The sequence below is a fragment of the Fusarium pseudograminearum genome, chromosome 4 (genome assembly GCF_000303195.2).
Source record: "Fusarium pseudograminearum CS3096 chromosome 4, whole genome shotgun sequence".
In the NCBI taxonomy this organism is placed as follows: domain Eukaryota; kingdom Fungi; phylum Ascomycota; class Sordariomycetes; order Hypocreales; family Nectriaceae; genus Fusarium; species Fusarium pseudograminearum.
Genome location: NC_031954.1, coordinates 3,581,902 through 3,594,162, shown reverse-complemented (window position 1 = coordinate 3,594,162; position 12,261 = coordinate 3,581,902). Strand labels below are relative to the sequence as shown.

At 47.7% G+C, this 12,261-nt stretch overlaps 6 protein-coding genes across 6 annotated transcripts, besides 1 other annotated feature; 2 read left to right on the top strand and 4 right to left on the bottom strand.

Moving 5' to 3' along the window:
* Positions 1-871: 871 nt before the first annotated feature.
* MID1 lies at positions 872-2,779 on the top strand (the record flags this gene model as incomplete). Its single annotated transcript, XM_009262498.1, has 2 exons — positions 872-2,045; positions 2,097-2,779. The coding sequence occupies 2 exons, from the start codon at positions 872-874 to the stop codon at positions 2,777-2,779; spliced, it is 1,857 nt and encodes a 618-aa protein (XP_009260773.1).
* A 280-nt stretch (positions 2,780-3,059) lies between these two features.
* Positions 3,060-3,483, bottom strand: FPSE_09380 (uncharacterized protein; the record flags this gene model as incomplete). Its single annotated transcript, XM_009262497.1, has 3 exons — positions 3,060-3,127; positions 3,184-3,310; positions 3,364-3,483. 3 exons carry the CDS (start codon positions 3,481-3,483, stop codon positions 3,060-3,062), a joined length of 315 nt encoding a protein of 104 aa, XP_009260772.1.
* A 469-nt stretch (positions 3,484-3,952) lies between these two features.
* Positions 3,953-4,240, top strand: FPSE_09379 (uncharacterized protein; the record flags this gene model as incomplete). The annotated part of the gene is made up of 2 exons (XM_009262496.1): positions 3,953-4,106; positions 4,176-4,240. The coding sequence occupies 2 exons, from the start codon at positions 3,953-3,955 to the stop codon at positions 4,238-4,240; spliced, it is 219 nt and encodes a 72-aa protein (XP_009260771.1).
* Positions 4,241-4,715: 475 nt separating this feature from the next.
* Positions 4,716-5,923, bottom strand: FPSE_09378 (uncharacterized protein; the record flags this gene model as incomplete). The annotated part of the gene is made up of 3 exons (XM_009262495.1): positions 4,716-5,441; positions 5,494-5,798; positions 5,890-5,923. 3 exons carry the CDS (start codon positions 5,921-5,923, stop codon positions 4,716-4,718), a joined length of 1,065 nt encoding a protein of 354 aa, XP_009260770.1.
* Positions 5,117-5,183: a repeat region.
* A 1,039-nt stretch (positions 5,924-6,962) lies between the features above and the next one.
* On the bottom strand, positions 6,963-7,788 carry FPSE_09377 (uncharacterized protein; the record flags this gene model as incomplete). Its single annotated transcript, XM_009262494.1, has 2 exons — positions 6,963-7,324; positions 7,377-7,788. The coding sequence occupies 2 exons, from the start codon at positions 7,786-7,788 to the stop codon at positions 6,963-6,965; spliced, it is 774 nt and encodes a 257-aa protein (XP_009260769.1).
* Positions 7,789-11,145: 3,357 nt separating this feature from the next.
* FPSE_09376 (uncharacterized protein) lies at positions 11,146-11,889 on the bottom strand (the record flags this gene model as incomplete). The annotated part of the gene is made up of 1 exon (XM_009262493.1): positions 11,146-11,889. One exon carries the CDS (start codon positions 11,887-11,889, stop codon positions 11,146-11,148), a length of 744 nt encoding a protein of 247 aa, XP_009260768.1.
* Positions 11,890-12,261: the final 372 nt, after the last annotated feature.

Genomic DNA, 12,261 nt, shown 5'->3' with positions numbered 1-12,261 from the left:
CATCAGGGTTGGGAAGTATACAGGTTAGAAAGAGACGCTGCACTGGGCAGCTGCTTGAGCGCGAAGGGGTGACTCTTGTCATGGCCCTGTTTGTCTGATGAATGAATGCCAAAGGTATTGACTAGAATTATACTGAAAGACGCTCTCTTTGGAACGTCATGAGAACACGTTTCGCGATTATGTCGTTTTTGCTTACCCCACATCGCCTCACTTTGTGATCTACAGTGTTGAAGAAAGGTCCCCTAATTTTTCAGACATTCTCTCATCTACGACTGTCGCGTGCCCGATTACTGAAGCTGCAAATTTCAATACATATTTGAAAATATGGTACAGTTCGTCACTAATCGTCAATCTTTTACTGGTAGTTCAAGCCCAAGCGTGTTCGGTCGACGATCTGATCCGATCTGGCGTGACCTTGACGTAGCGCTCAAGTTGCTAGCCCACGGATAGGCCTTATTTTTAGCATGGCCCAAGCTTTTTGTAACCGTTCGTGGGTTCGCCCAGACTCGAAAAGTCCCGACCGCCATCTGTTACCGCTGAGCCGTTTGTGGCGGTGCACAACCCCTGGAACGGATGACTGCGCCACATTTCTCCTTGCTGTATCAAATTAGTTAGTGGTTATCGATGTCAGCAATCATTCTCATCGTGGGCTGAATCGAATACCTCAATCTTTAATACTTGTCCAACCGTCTTCTGCCAATCAAGACGAAATCCCCCGAGATACAACTTTGGGAGATCTCACAATGGTCATTTGCATCTGATACCAAGCCTCATGCTACGAAAAAGAACACTCGTTTCCTGATTGCGCGTCGCTAGATCGAAGCCGTACTCAGCAAAAAGGCGAAGGCCCCTGGAGGGAACGCCAACCATCATGATACCCAATGCATCCATATCACGACTACCGATATCAAGGAAAGCGTATATACTTACTCTAGTGCTGAGTCTTTTCCTCTGCGCTTTTGGAAATGCCCATGCCTCGGAACTATTGCATGACTCTATATTCGACGCCGAAGCACTTATCGAACGAAGCGATGCATCAAATCTCATATACGAACCTGACTTTGGCGCATTTGACCGCAGTATTCTCGGTCGTGCGCCAGCAGAACAGTCGCTCCTGACCAACAACGGCCCGGATAGTCGAAAGTTAAGTCCCGGCGCAACTGTTTGTTACGTCGTGGATAAGAAGACATTATTTGGCAAGGACAAGAGGAACGACGATGGCCACGAACCGAGGAATGCCGAGGACGATCCTGGTCATCAAAACTTCCGTCGCGCAGAGTCTAAGACGGTCTACATATCTGTAAATACCTGTTCGAGGCCAACCATGAAATCCAAGGACAAGGACAACAATCCTGAAACAGCACCACAACTCAGTCTCTACACTTCAATGTCAAGCAAGATCAAGTGTCCAGACTCATCTAACTATAACAAGACAAACTCTGACCTGGAAAGGATACCGTTCGACGAGGGCGCGGCCATGGTTACTGTTAATGCTACTGATGCCATCTACATTAGTGTTGCCGCTCCCAACATCACAAAAAAGCATGATGGCGACTGGGAGTATCAGATCGCGATATCCTTTGACGAGTACTATCATAACTATGACTCTCAAAACGGCACCGCTCGACTGTTGTTGATGGATACGGACTCGACCTCAGCACTTCTTGTCACTAGCAATCTGACTGAGGATTCAAGTGAGACTCAGCAAATTATGAAGAGGCCGCCCCCTTACCAATTATTCGTTGGCGACGAAAAACTGAGATCAATTGACGGCCTGCGACACTCAGCTTGTGGTCTTAAACAGAGCGCCGAAATTTGGGCGAATAGTAATAGGACAGGGCGACACAATGACCTCGTTACAACAGGTGTTACAACACGAGGACCAGGTCAACTACCCAAACAGCAATTCTTGATCGCAGGTCTCAACCACAGTTCCTCGTACTTGGGTATCCTTGTCAAGATGCCAGAAGGGAACGGCAAGAGGGCCGAAACAACAGGTGGCGGGGGTACAGTCTACCGGGCCACCTCGTTTGAAACATCATCCAGTAAGTTGAAAATACTCATTGTGTTTGTTCGCATGAAACTGACTCTACCAGGCTCAAATTGCAAGATGGTCACGAATCTTGACTTCTGCAACGAGACTCAATACGCTGTTCCAGGCAACGACAAGAAGTTTAATAACACAGCCCTGGCAAAACACTATGATGACTACGCCAGAAAGATGTATGCCAACTTTGAAAAGGTTATGATGCAGATGCCCTGCGAAACAACACCCGAGTCGCTCTACTCACTTGTGCGAAATTGCGATGAGTGCCGCGCCGCTTACAAGCGTTGGCTCTGCACAGTCACCATCCCTCGCTGTGAAGATGTCATGGGTGGTAGCAGGTTCAGTGTCGTCCGCAACGCTTTCCAGGCTTTCCCAAACGGGACCACGCTCCCTGATAATTTTCGCAAAGGACTCAACTCATCTGCAAACAACTCTTCCCGTAATGCCTGGATCGATGAAACAGTCAAGCCCGGCCCTTACAAGGAACTACTGCCTTGTCAAGATATCTGCTACGACGTCGTCCAGTCCTGCCCCTCGGCCATAGGGTTCACATGTCCGCAACCTGGATTCCCAAGTTTCGACGTCAGCTATGGAGAACGGAATTCCGATACTTCTAGCATCACATGCAACTATCCGGGCGAGGCGAGAACAAAGATCAGCGCGGCGAGGGTTGTTCGTCCTGGCACGTTTATGCTTAGTGCAGTGTCATTGATGTTATGGTTGGCAGTATGAGAGGTGTGCTTCTTGGGTATGTTTGGAGTTTAAGATGGCGTTGACTTGAACGTCTTGGCAAAAGTACTATGATGAACTGCCATGTTTATGATTGATTCATCTCGGAGGTACCTTTGTCGAGGTTTATAGACTTTGTTTGTGTTATATGTAAAATAAGGTCGTTTTAGATATTGTAATTCTATTGAACGATTTGGTATACCAATACTGCAAGGAACAGCCCTACGTGGAAACTCATCCGCTTCCTACCTAATGGCTCAACTACATCTCTACATTATTATCTCTAGTCCTTTTTTGCTTTTGTTTCAGCATCGTACTCCTTGATCGTCGTTTCCAATTTCTCGATAGTAGCTATGAGAAGCAAAGTCAGCCGATCTTCCTTGTCGCAACCATCCTTCAAGACTAACCATCTCGTTCGGCGCGGATCTCGTCTGTCTCAAGCTTCACCCATGACCAGTAAGCAAGCTGGTATGAGAAAACAGCGATAAGAAGTGTCTTTGCGATCGGCCGTGTGAATGTGCGATAGAACTGAGACTGCAGCGTTGTTAATGCAAGCTTCAAGTGTATAAACGAACTAGTGTGCGTACCGTTGGGCTGGGTTGACTCTTGCTCGCGTACATTCTTCGGCTGGTAGAGTAGATAGCCCTGTTGAAAGCGCCCTTTGGCGCAATCGCAGGCCGTAGCCTCGCCAATGCTGTAGAAATCATGGTGTTGATGTACAGTGAATTGTATACTGGAAAAGCAATCGATAAGCTTCATTCGCAAAAGCACAGCCACATCTGAGTTGTGGCGTGAGGTGCGTTGAGTGGGGGCGGGGCCGGTGGGGGAAGGAGACAGTCCTTAGTTTCCACCTCCCATGTTCGCTGGGCTGCCTGTAATAAGGGGAAAGGAACACATGTCCCCAAAATTGCTAGCAACCCATTTAACTTACAGGGCCTCTGAAATCTGTCCCCTAGGTAGCCGATCTCCGAACTAGTACTTGAACACGCGCAATTTCCATATCCGAAGTAATTCAATTTCTACGACTTATTACCTCCTATATAACCAATCTTTATACTCTCGTCTCCTCGATTCCTTAACTCGTCAATACTTGAACCCATCAGACACAATGGTACGTTGCTAATTCGCGGAACCCTGGCTCGACAGTGTCTCCCTCATGACGGAGATGGAGCTAACATGATATCCTGTTCGCAGGCGCAAACTCCCCAGCAGCGACGACGCAACGAGGCCTTTGCCAAGGTCAATGAGAACAAGATGGGCAAGGCTGAGCAACAAGTCAAGAAGCGAGTCGAGAAGGTCCAGAAGTCACCTATCTCTATGTTCTGGCTCAGTAAGTACCTACTCAAGCTAGCAACGCTTTTGTTGCAAAGCGACTCAACATATTAACAATATCCTCTAGGCATCCTCGGTTTTGTCATCTTCGGCGGTCTCGTCTTCGAGGGTCTCTCCCGATTCTTCGGTTAAGCCTTTTCTTCGATTAGCCTCTCTGTATTACAAAACATAAACACAAAAAACCAAAAACAAACGATACACAATACCCCAACCAAGCCTCGCTCGAGCGGCGCCGGCACTATAATTCTTTGGAGATGTAAGAGGTGTTGGCGGGATTTGCGCCGTGCAATCTATATACGAGCGTGGGTCACCAGTCCGCCGTCCAAAGGAGCTTAAAAGGGGGCAGAGCCTGTACTGTATTTCACTGTGGGAGCAGTTGTCTTGATATCACATGGAACTTGACTTGAGGAGAATAGGCGCAAACTGAATTTAATATAAATCAATTTCTTTTCTAAGATCAAACAAAGGGTTTCTTTCTTTGCCTTTTTGTCTACCTGACGCCATGCCATGAACCATGCGATCAAAATACCAGCCCTTAGTATAAGGGAGTTTGCTAAAGTCTTAAGCTTCTCTCCTCAGCTTAGACCAGCTCCACGTCCTCAGAGAATTAGGCACCAAGACCACGGCGCTTGCTTCCACCCTCATTCTTCATCTTCATGCCAGCCTCGAATTGCTTCTGAATCTCGGCTTCGGCCTTTGTGGAATCAGACGTGCCCTTAGAGGTAGATCCATGAGCCGTAGGGGCAGCAGCACCCGCCTTCTTACCTCCCAAGAGTCGCATGAACTTGGCCTGTCGATCAGAGCCGCCTTCAAGACCATCGACCTGCCACTGCTCGGCTTGAGCAGCGGGTTCTTCCGAGTTCTTCTCTGCCTTGGCCTTGGCCTCAGCCTCTCGCTTGCGCTTCTTCTCGGCCTTCTTAGCCTTCTTGTCAGAAACCTCGGGCGCTTCATCCTCGTCCTCGGACTTAGACTTAACGGCCTCCTCCTTGGCCTCCTCAGGCTCGACAATCTTCACCTTTTTCTCCTTCTTGTTCTTCTTGTCTTTCTTAGACTTCTTCGGCTCCTCCTCTGCTTCCGAAGGAACCTCGGCAACGGAGATGCGGCTTCGTTCGGAACCAGCGTTACTCAATCGACGGTGCTTCATGACGATCTCGTCGGCAGGAGTGTCTTCGGGAACTTCGGTAGGCTCCTGGTTTACGGGGACGCCACCCTTGTTCTCAGAGGCTTCAGAAGCCTCTGAAGCACCAGACTCGGAAGAGGTATCAGAATCGGAAGAAGAGTTGTCATCGTCATTGTTGCTGTCCTGTTCAGGCTTGGACTCGGCAGCGTTCTTCTATGGGGAGTTGTCAGTATGTAGGCTAGTAAGCGTTCAAGGACCACCTTACCTCGGCATCGAGCAAAGCCTGGTACTGGGCAGCAGCCTTCTTCGCTTCCTTGAACAAGTTGTTTGCTTTCTTCTCCAGCTTTTCGACGCGAAGCTTAAGCTTCGTCTTCTTCTTTGCGTCGCTAATGACTCGCTTCTTTGCGCCATATTTCTCCTTTCGAGGGGTGCCACCAACGGCCTTCTTAGCCTCGGCATTAGCCTTGGCCTTGGCCATCTTTTCCGCACGTTTCTCTGCTTTAGCAACTCGCTTCGCCTGGCGCTTCTCAAGCATGGCTGCCTTGCTTTGCCTGGGCTTCAGGGTCTTGGCTGGGTAACGCAACGTTAGACAAGAGCTGACATATTCGACGAGTAGGTACAAGTGCCGCAGAAGGACGTTTCAAGTAGAAGATTAACATACCCGGCTTAGTCTTGGCTGCGGGGTGCGACGCCATCGTGCTGATTTGAGAGTCTAGAGGAAGATGTTTGTTGCAGGATTCGATAGAAACTTAGTCAAGAGAATATGATTGTCCAACTTCTGCGCGTAAAGAAGAAAGAATCGGTACAATTTCTTGTGGTCAAGTCTTGTTATGATGGATGGCGCAAAAAAGAATTGACGATAGCTTCAAGGAATGCGATTTCATGGCAGAATCACTTTTTCTGCCGGGCGGTAAGGAAAAAAGGTGGCAGGGGTAGGCACGAGTGGAGGCAGGAACCACCGATTTCCCAATTAGGCAATCGCTGGTTTACACGCCAATATTCTGCTACCTGGCGACATATAGATTTACGTACTCCTGAATTCCATGTTACAGGGACATCTAGATACTTCTTGAATACCTAGTAGACAAAATAATCTTGAAGTGAGTTAAGTTGACTGAAAAAAACCCGTACATAAATAGCAGTGAGACTCAGGTGGTGATGAGCCTGGTTGAATAGCAACCAGTTTCTCAACAGATTGTTCTCATCTGCCGCTGCATCTCATGTGAAATGGTATCAGCAAACTCACTTGTGTGTATAGCGACCATCATTGGGTGAATGAATCAAGTATTTGTTTGATTGTGTGGAGCTTATCCTCCTTTCGCCTCCATCTCTCCAACGCCAGTAATATAGTACAGCAAGTAATAATATCTTACAACATGATCTATGAATAAAAAAGAAAAAAGAATGAGAGAAGAGGAATCTCCGTCTCTTTATCTCAGAATTAAATTTAGCTCTTCGCCCTGTATGACCAACCCTGGTCGTCTTGTATTATTTCGTCTCAAGTCTCAGCCGCTTCCAATAATAGAATTCCGGCTTAACAACCACCAAAAATTGCACGAAAGAGCGGGGTATTGCAAAAGGAACACCGGAGAAGAGTACGTGTCGTATTTCGTATTGTGACATTAATCGTGAAACATGAAACTTTGTAGGTATCTTTGTTGCCTCGCTGTATACATTGTTAGTTGGCGCCTTTCGAAGAAACAAGGGATAACCTTACCATAGCTCCATCCCAGTCTATTGCTCTGGGCTTGGGTTATACAAGTATGAATCGTCATAGTACATCTCATCTCCTCCACTGCTCTCGCCGTAGGGTTGCTGCGTCCATTGCGTATTGTAGGACGGTGAAGCCCCGTATGCCGCTGTTGCAAAGCTGTCGCCTGCGCTGTGCGTTCCTCTCCTACTGCTGCTGTGTCGACTCTCAGCCTCTCGGCTTCTGCCTGCAAAGGGACCAATGTTCATACTGCCCCAAGGAAGACCTGAGGGTTCTGAGTAGGAACTGAAGTCATTGGCAGAAGGAATTCGATAGCTGTTGCCAGCATATTCCTGGTTTCGAGAATCCCGCTCTGTTCTCTCCTTGTTCTCTCTTGCCTTTTCTCCTAGACAGTTCTATTAGCGTCTTGTGTATTTGTATGATATCAGAAATCTTACGGAATTTGCGCTGAGCGATCCGATTTTGGACTCTTCGTCTCTCTTCAGGATCTGTGATGTCTGACCAGTCAAGATCATCTATTGGGGTTGACTTTGACTTTTTGGAAGAATGCGATGACGAGCTACCCTTGTGGGAGCTGTGGGAGCCATGTGAGCTGTGTCGTGAGCTTCCGCCCATCTTGCTCTTTTCAGGGGGTTGCGAGTGCTTTGCTGGAGACTCTTTCTCCTTGCTCTTGCTGGTCGAGGGAATTGACCTCTTTCCAGGTGATGTTGCAAGTTTTGAAGAATGGGAGTGCTTGTGGCTTGTCTTCTTCTTTGGAGACGTTTCTTGATTTGTGACTTCAGGGGAAGGACTCTGGATATGAATTTTTGGTGTTTGTAGATCTGGCGGCGATTGTTCGGACAAAAACATCTACTCCAAGAAGTTCATATAGGAGGAATTTTCAACAATTCGAGATTGTAACTGTTGATACCAGTGCCAGTATAGCATCTAAGATGTATAACTTTGATGTATGAACTAGAGTTTCTGTTCAAAAGGGATTGGTGCGTTCAAGAAGGTATGTAGTTCAAAGAGTGCTGATATAGATCACGCCTGATTCTTGGATCGTGAGGATTTGATAGTGTACAATGATCAGGCAAATGGACAATGGCTTATCTTGTAGTCGATTCAACTCTGAGGCTCTTACAATAAGACATAAACAAAACTCGAAAGCGAGGACAAGGCCACATACATGTATCTATAAGGCAACAACATTTTGAGAAGCCTAGCTAAACTAGGGAAAGACACCCTTAACCGTCATAGGCTGTACCTTGGGAATCCAGTAGCTATGACCCATGCGACAGCGGGACGGGGGAATCGGCCAGGACCGGGGTTCGGCTTGACTGTTTCTCAAGAATTGGGTGTGAGGTAATGGAGGGTCAAGATGAACAGCGGAGTTAGGTAGGCGGAATTGACGTATGGAGATTACGAGGAAAATGCGTATGGGAAATTTGGCCATTGGTGGAGGTGAGTTTACACTCAGTCTGATAGGTAGACTACGGCAGTCGCTTGACTAACAAGGAGGATTCACATCAGCCCTGGAACGCTCTACAGGGGGAGAGACTTATGCTTAGAGTATAGTACCCGAGAAAGTCTAAGCCTAGGATGGTGTTTGGGTATCGAATAGGATGCGAGCAAAAGGGCGTGAGGTAACAGGATGTGGCAGAAAAGTTGTTTGGCAAGCGATATCAGATCCGAAATCCTCCTTGGTGACTGAGGCCATGAGGTCTCGTGGTGCACAGAATACGTATGTGTATACTATCACGGCCTACGAGTCGCGGAGCTGGTTCATATGCTGTATGTCAGGTCAGGTACATGCAGATGTCTAGACCCATGACGGCGTGGGAGTCATACTCGAGAAACCTTGTAATCACTCACCTGCAGTACCTGAGTTACAAACGTTCCCTGGGTTTCTCTAGGTAGACTATAGTCTGGGGTCCAGCTAAGTTAAGTTAATCAAGACGGATTGGGAAGCACAGTACGTATGCGCCCACGTACAACATCAGAGTCAAAGAGTTGTTTGATAGTAGAAAGAGAATACGTATGTATCTTCTGCACGCGAATCCTCTGCAAGGTCCCTTGTCTTGTGCATTCGCAACCTACCATGCCCTGTCATGCAGGATTCACATTCACCCACCAACCTTGACTGTCAACTTTGAGACCTGGTGACTAGTGAGAAAAGCCGCGTTGCCAAGCCACTCGCCCTGAAATGGTGAAGTAAACGGGTATCATGGGCCGAGAGCGAGAGCGAGATATACGTCGGAGACGAGGACGGAGGAAACAGAGGAGCGCAGAGCCTAGTGTCCCTAGTAGTTTCCTGCCACGAGGGAATTGAATGATAGGAATGCGCTAGAAAACAGCCCCTTCTCAATCGAGGGCATGCTGTGTTGTGGCTTATACGATACAAACAGGTACAACTGGCTTGAGGGATATTGAATTAATTACCTTGTGACCCAATTCCGTTTTTGTGAATCTATCGATTCAAAACTCAATTCCAATACTAAACAATTAGAGAACTCGTTTCACTGGATCCTTGCAATTATGTCACTGTCGATCCGAAATTCCCGGATCTTTCGTGCTAGGGTACCTTTCATAGACGAGGATGACAGGGGTCTATAAGAGTCATCGCAGTTAACTTGGGAACCAACTACTGTACAACTATAGGTTGTTAGAAACAGTCTCTGTCCCGACAATTTGGACACCTTTGGCTGAGATCATCCATCAAGACACTGTACATTATCTGTATCTTGCACACCGTCCAAGTGCTTCATCATGCGGCCGTTGGAATTATCGGGGAGTTCCTGAAAGGGTTGCCTTGCGTAGTCTAACTCGCTGCCTTGAGGCTTCCGCATCATGACCTGTCTAATATCCATGCATAATTAGACAAGATATAAGGACACGTCGCTATTGTAATTGCTAGGCAGTCATTTAAGTGATGTCAAGGCTGAGTCTATCTTCTAAGTCCGAGCCGAGCACCGATACTGTTTCTCTCAGCCCTACAAGAGTAACAGCCATCACAAGCTCACATTCACACGACATCCTTCAGTGACATAACTCTGTAGAGGACTCAGTGCACTGTATCACTGATGCGAAATGGGGATATTCGGCCTCTCAAGCATAAAGAAAGAGTCATACTGTGGGAAATGACAAGTTGACTGTACTGTAGGTACATCCATGTCTCTCAAAGGGCGTGCGTGACCCAACGCAATTTGACGATCTGCCGTCGCTAGAAAACTCGTAGGAAACATCGGTTTATCCAGGGTTGATTATCAATCAAACGAGTAACTCTCAGCTCGTCTTGGTATGTTCATACGTTGTATCGGTGATATCAGATGATCGGCGTCAATCTTCTGGCGATACAACCTTGCTGCGAGCTAATTTAGGCAGCCTCTGCAATATTGCATCGCGTTAAACTTCACCTGAACTTGACACCGGGGAGACGGGCTTTCTATTTGCATTCATCCGCCACAGTCAATATGCCAAGCCAAGGTTTCTCGATAGCTGAAACTCTAAGGCCATAGGTTGGGGGCCACCGTCAGCAATTCGTCAACTAGTTAATTGGATGGAAAAGTGAAAAGATACATCAATGCGAGGCCCAAAGGAACTGATCAAGGTATTTTGAACAATTGAGCAGAGAAAGATTTGTCTAGTGCAATTCACAACTAAGAAGCTACCTAGGTATCGGTGAACACTGATAAAGTGTAGGTGGTACATTCGAGACATCTAGTACAGGATAAGGGTAACGTACCCAGTTTCACAACCGCAACAATAACCACAAACCCAGGGTCCCTTTTTCGTACAGAGAAGATTCATGAACTCCTACCGTGGCTGTGCGATCCTTTACTCTAAGTGGGGATACTGGGAATATTGTGGCACGATGATCAGCCCCCCCATGTGAAGTTCACCAGTCAAACAATGGCAGCACTCAAACATGATAACTATCCAAGGAGAGCCCTTATAGTACGGATGCTGAGAAATAAGAATTCACCAAGCAAAATGGGTTTCTCACGTGCCTCATCACGATGAAGAATCGATAATACATAGTGTTTAGGAACATAATATCATATATCATTGCATCTTGGTCAAGTCTCTTTTCACCACATCAGATAACCGAAGAGCGATGCTTGAGTGAAACATGCTTTTGCTTAGCTGTTCATAAGCCCCAATCATATCTGCTAAAACTACAGTAGTAAATTGTACATGTCGTATCTTTTGGCCGCCGTGCAACTATTACATCTTGGCCAACATCTCGGCCTCACGCTCAGCTCTTCGCTCCGCAGACCTCTTCTTGAACCGGGTCTCGGCCCTTCTGCGCTCACCACCGTCAATCTTGCGACCTTGGCGGTCCTCCCACATTCCCTCCGTAACCTTCACAACAACTCCTGAAGCGCCAGGTAAAGGCTGGGCGTAAGGTCCGGCGATCGTCTGGGCGCCCACGATCGTGTATCCGTTTGGTCGTACTAGTTCTGACTCATTCTGCGCTGCAGGCTTCTTGATCTTCTTTGAAGGAGTTTCGGTAGCTCCTTCCTCCGCAGGGGCGATATCGTGGGGCACGTTGACAACCCATTTCGCGTTCTTCAAGGTATTTGCAGGTGGTGTCGCAATCCTCAGAACAGCCTCCCCGTTCTTCACATGTCGGAAGTCCCCACCAATTCCCAGAGAGCCCTTTCGATATTTCTGCATCCACTGTAAAAGGTACCGGCGGTTTCGTGGTGGTTCGATGCCCAACTCCTTGAGTTCTGGTGAGGTGAGGGAGAAGAGAGCGTTCCATGAGGGGAACTTGTTGGCGTATTTGTTGAGGCCTCGGCCGATCAGGGTGAGAAAAGTCGGCACATCGGGGACGAAAGGTACGGGCTTAGGGATCGGGTGTGCAGGCCGTGTCTTGTGGAGTTGTCGGATTTGTCCTGTCCTTGAAAAGGCGCTGCCGCTTTGCAGAAGCAGGCCAAATGTTGACCTGAGTCGTTCGCCCTTCATTTTGCTAGACATATGGCGTTAGAACTTGTAGGATGATAACGAGTCGGGCATGACGATCGAACTCACAATGTCCAATGGGTTGAATGGCAACTAGTCCAGCCGCTCTCCAGAGTCAACGTCAAGGTCTCACAAGCCGATGAACGTTGATCTCGAAATTTGACGATGGACCCCGTTATGTCAGCACGTGGCTGTCACTGCCACATCCAAATGTGGCGCATATAGAACAAGGCTTCTAATTGGTGCTGGGCAGACGCTAGGCTCACATCCCTCCTCAAAGGCCTTCTTTATTGTTGTTCCTTTATCCTTCCTGCAACTTCATCAAACCAAAACTGCCATCGAAAACAGTGTCAGATTTGACGGCCGTGTCATTTT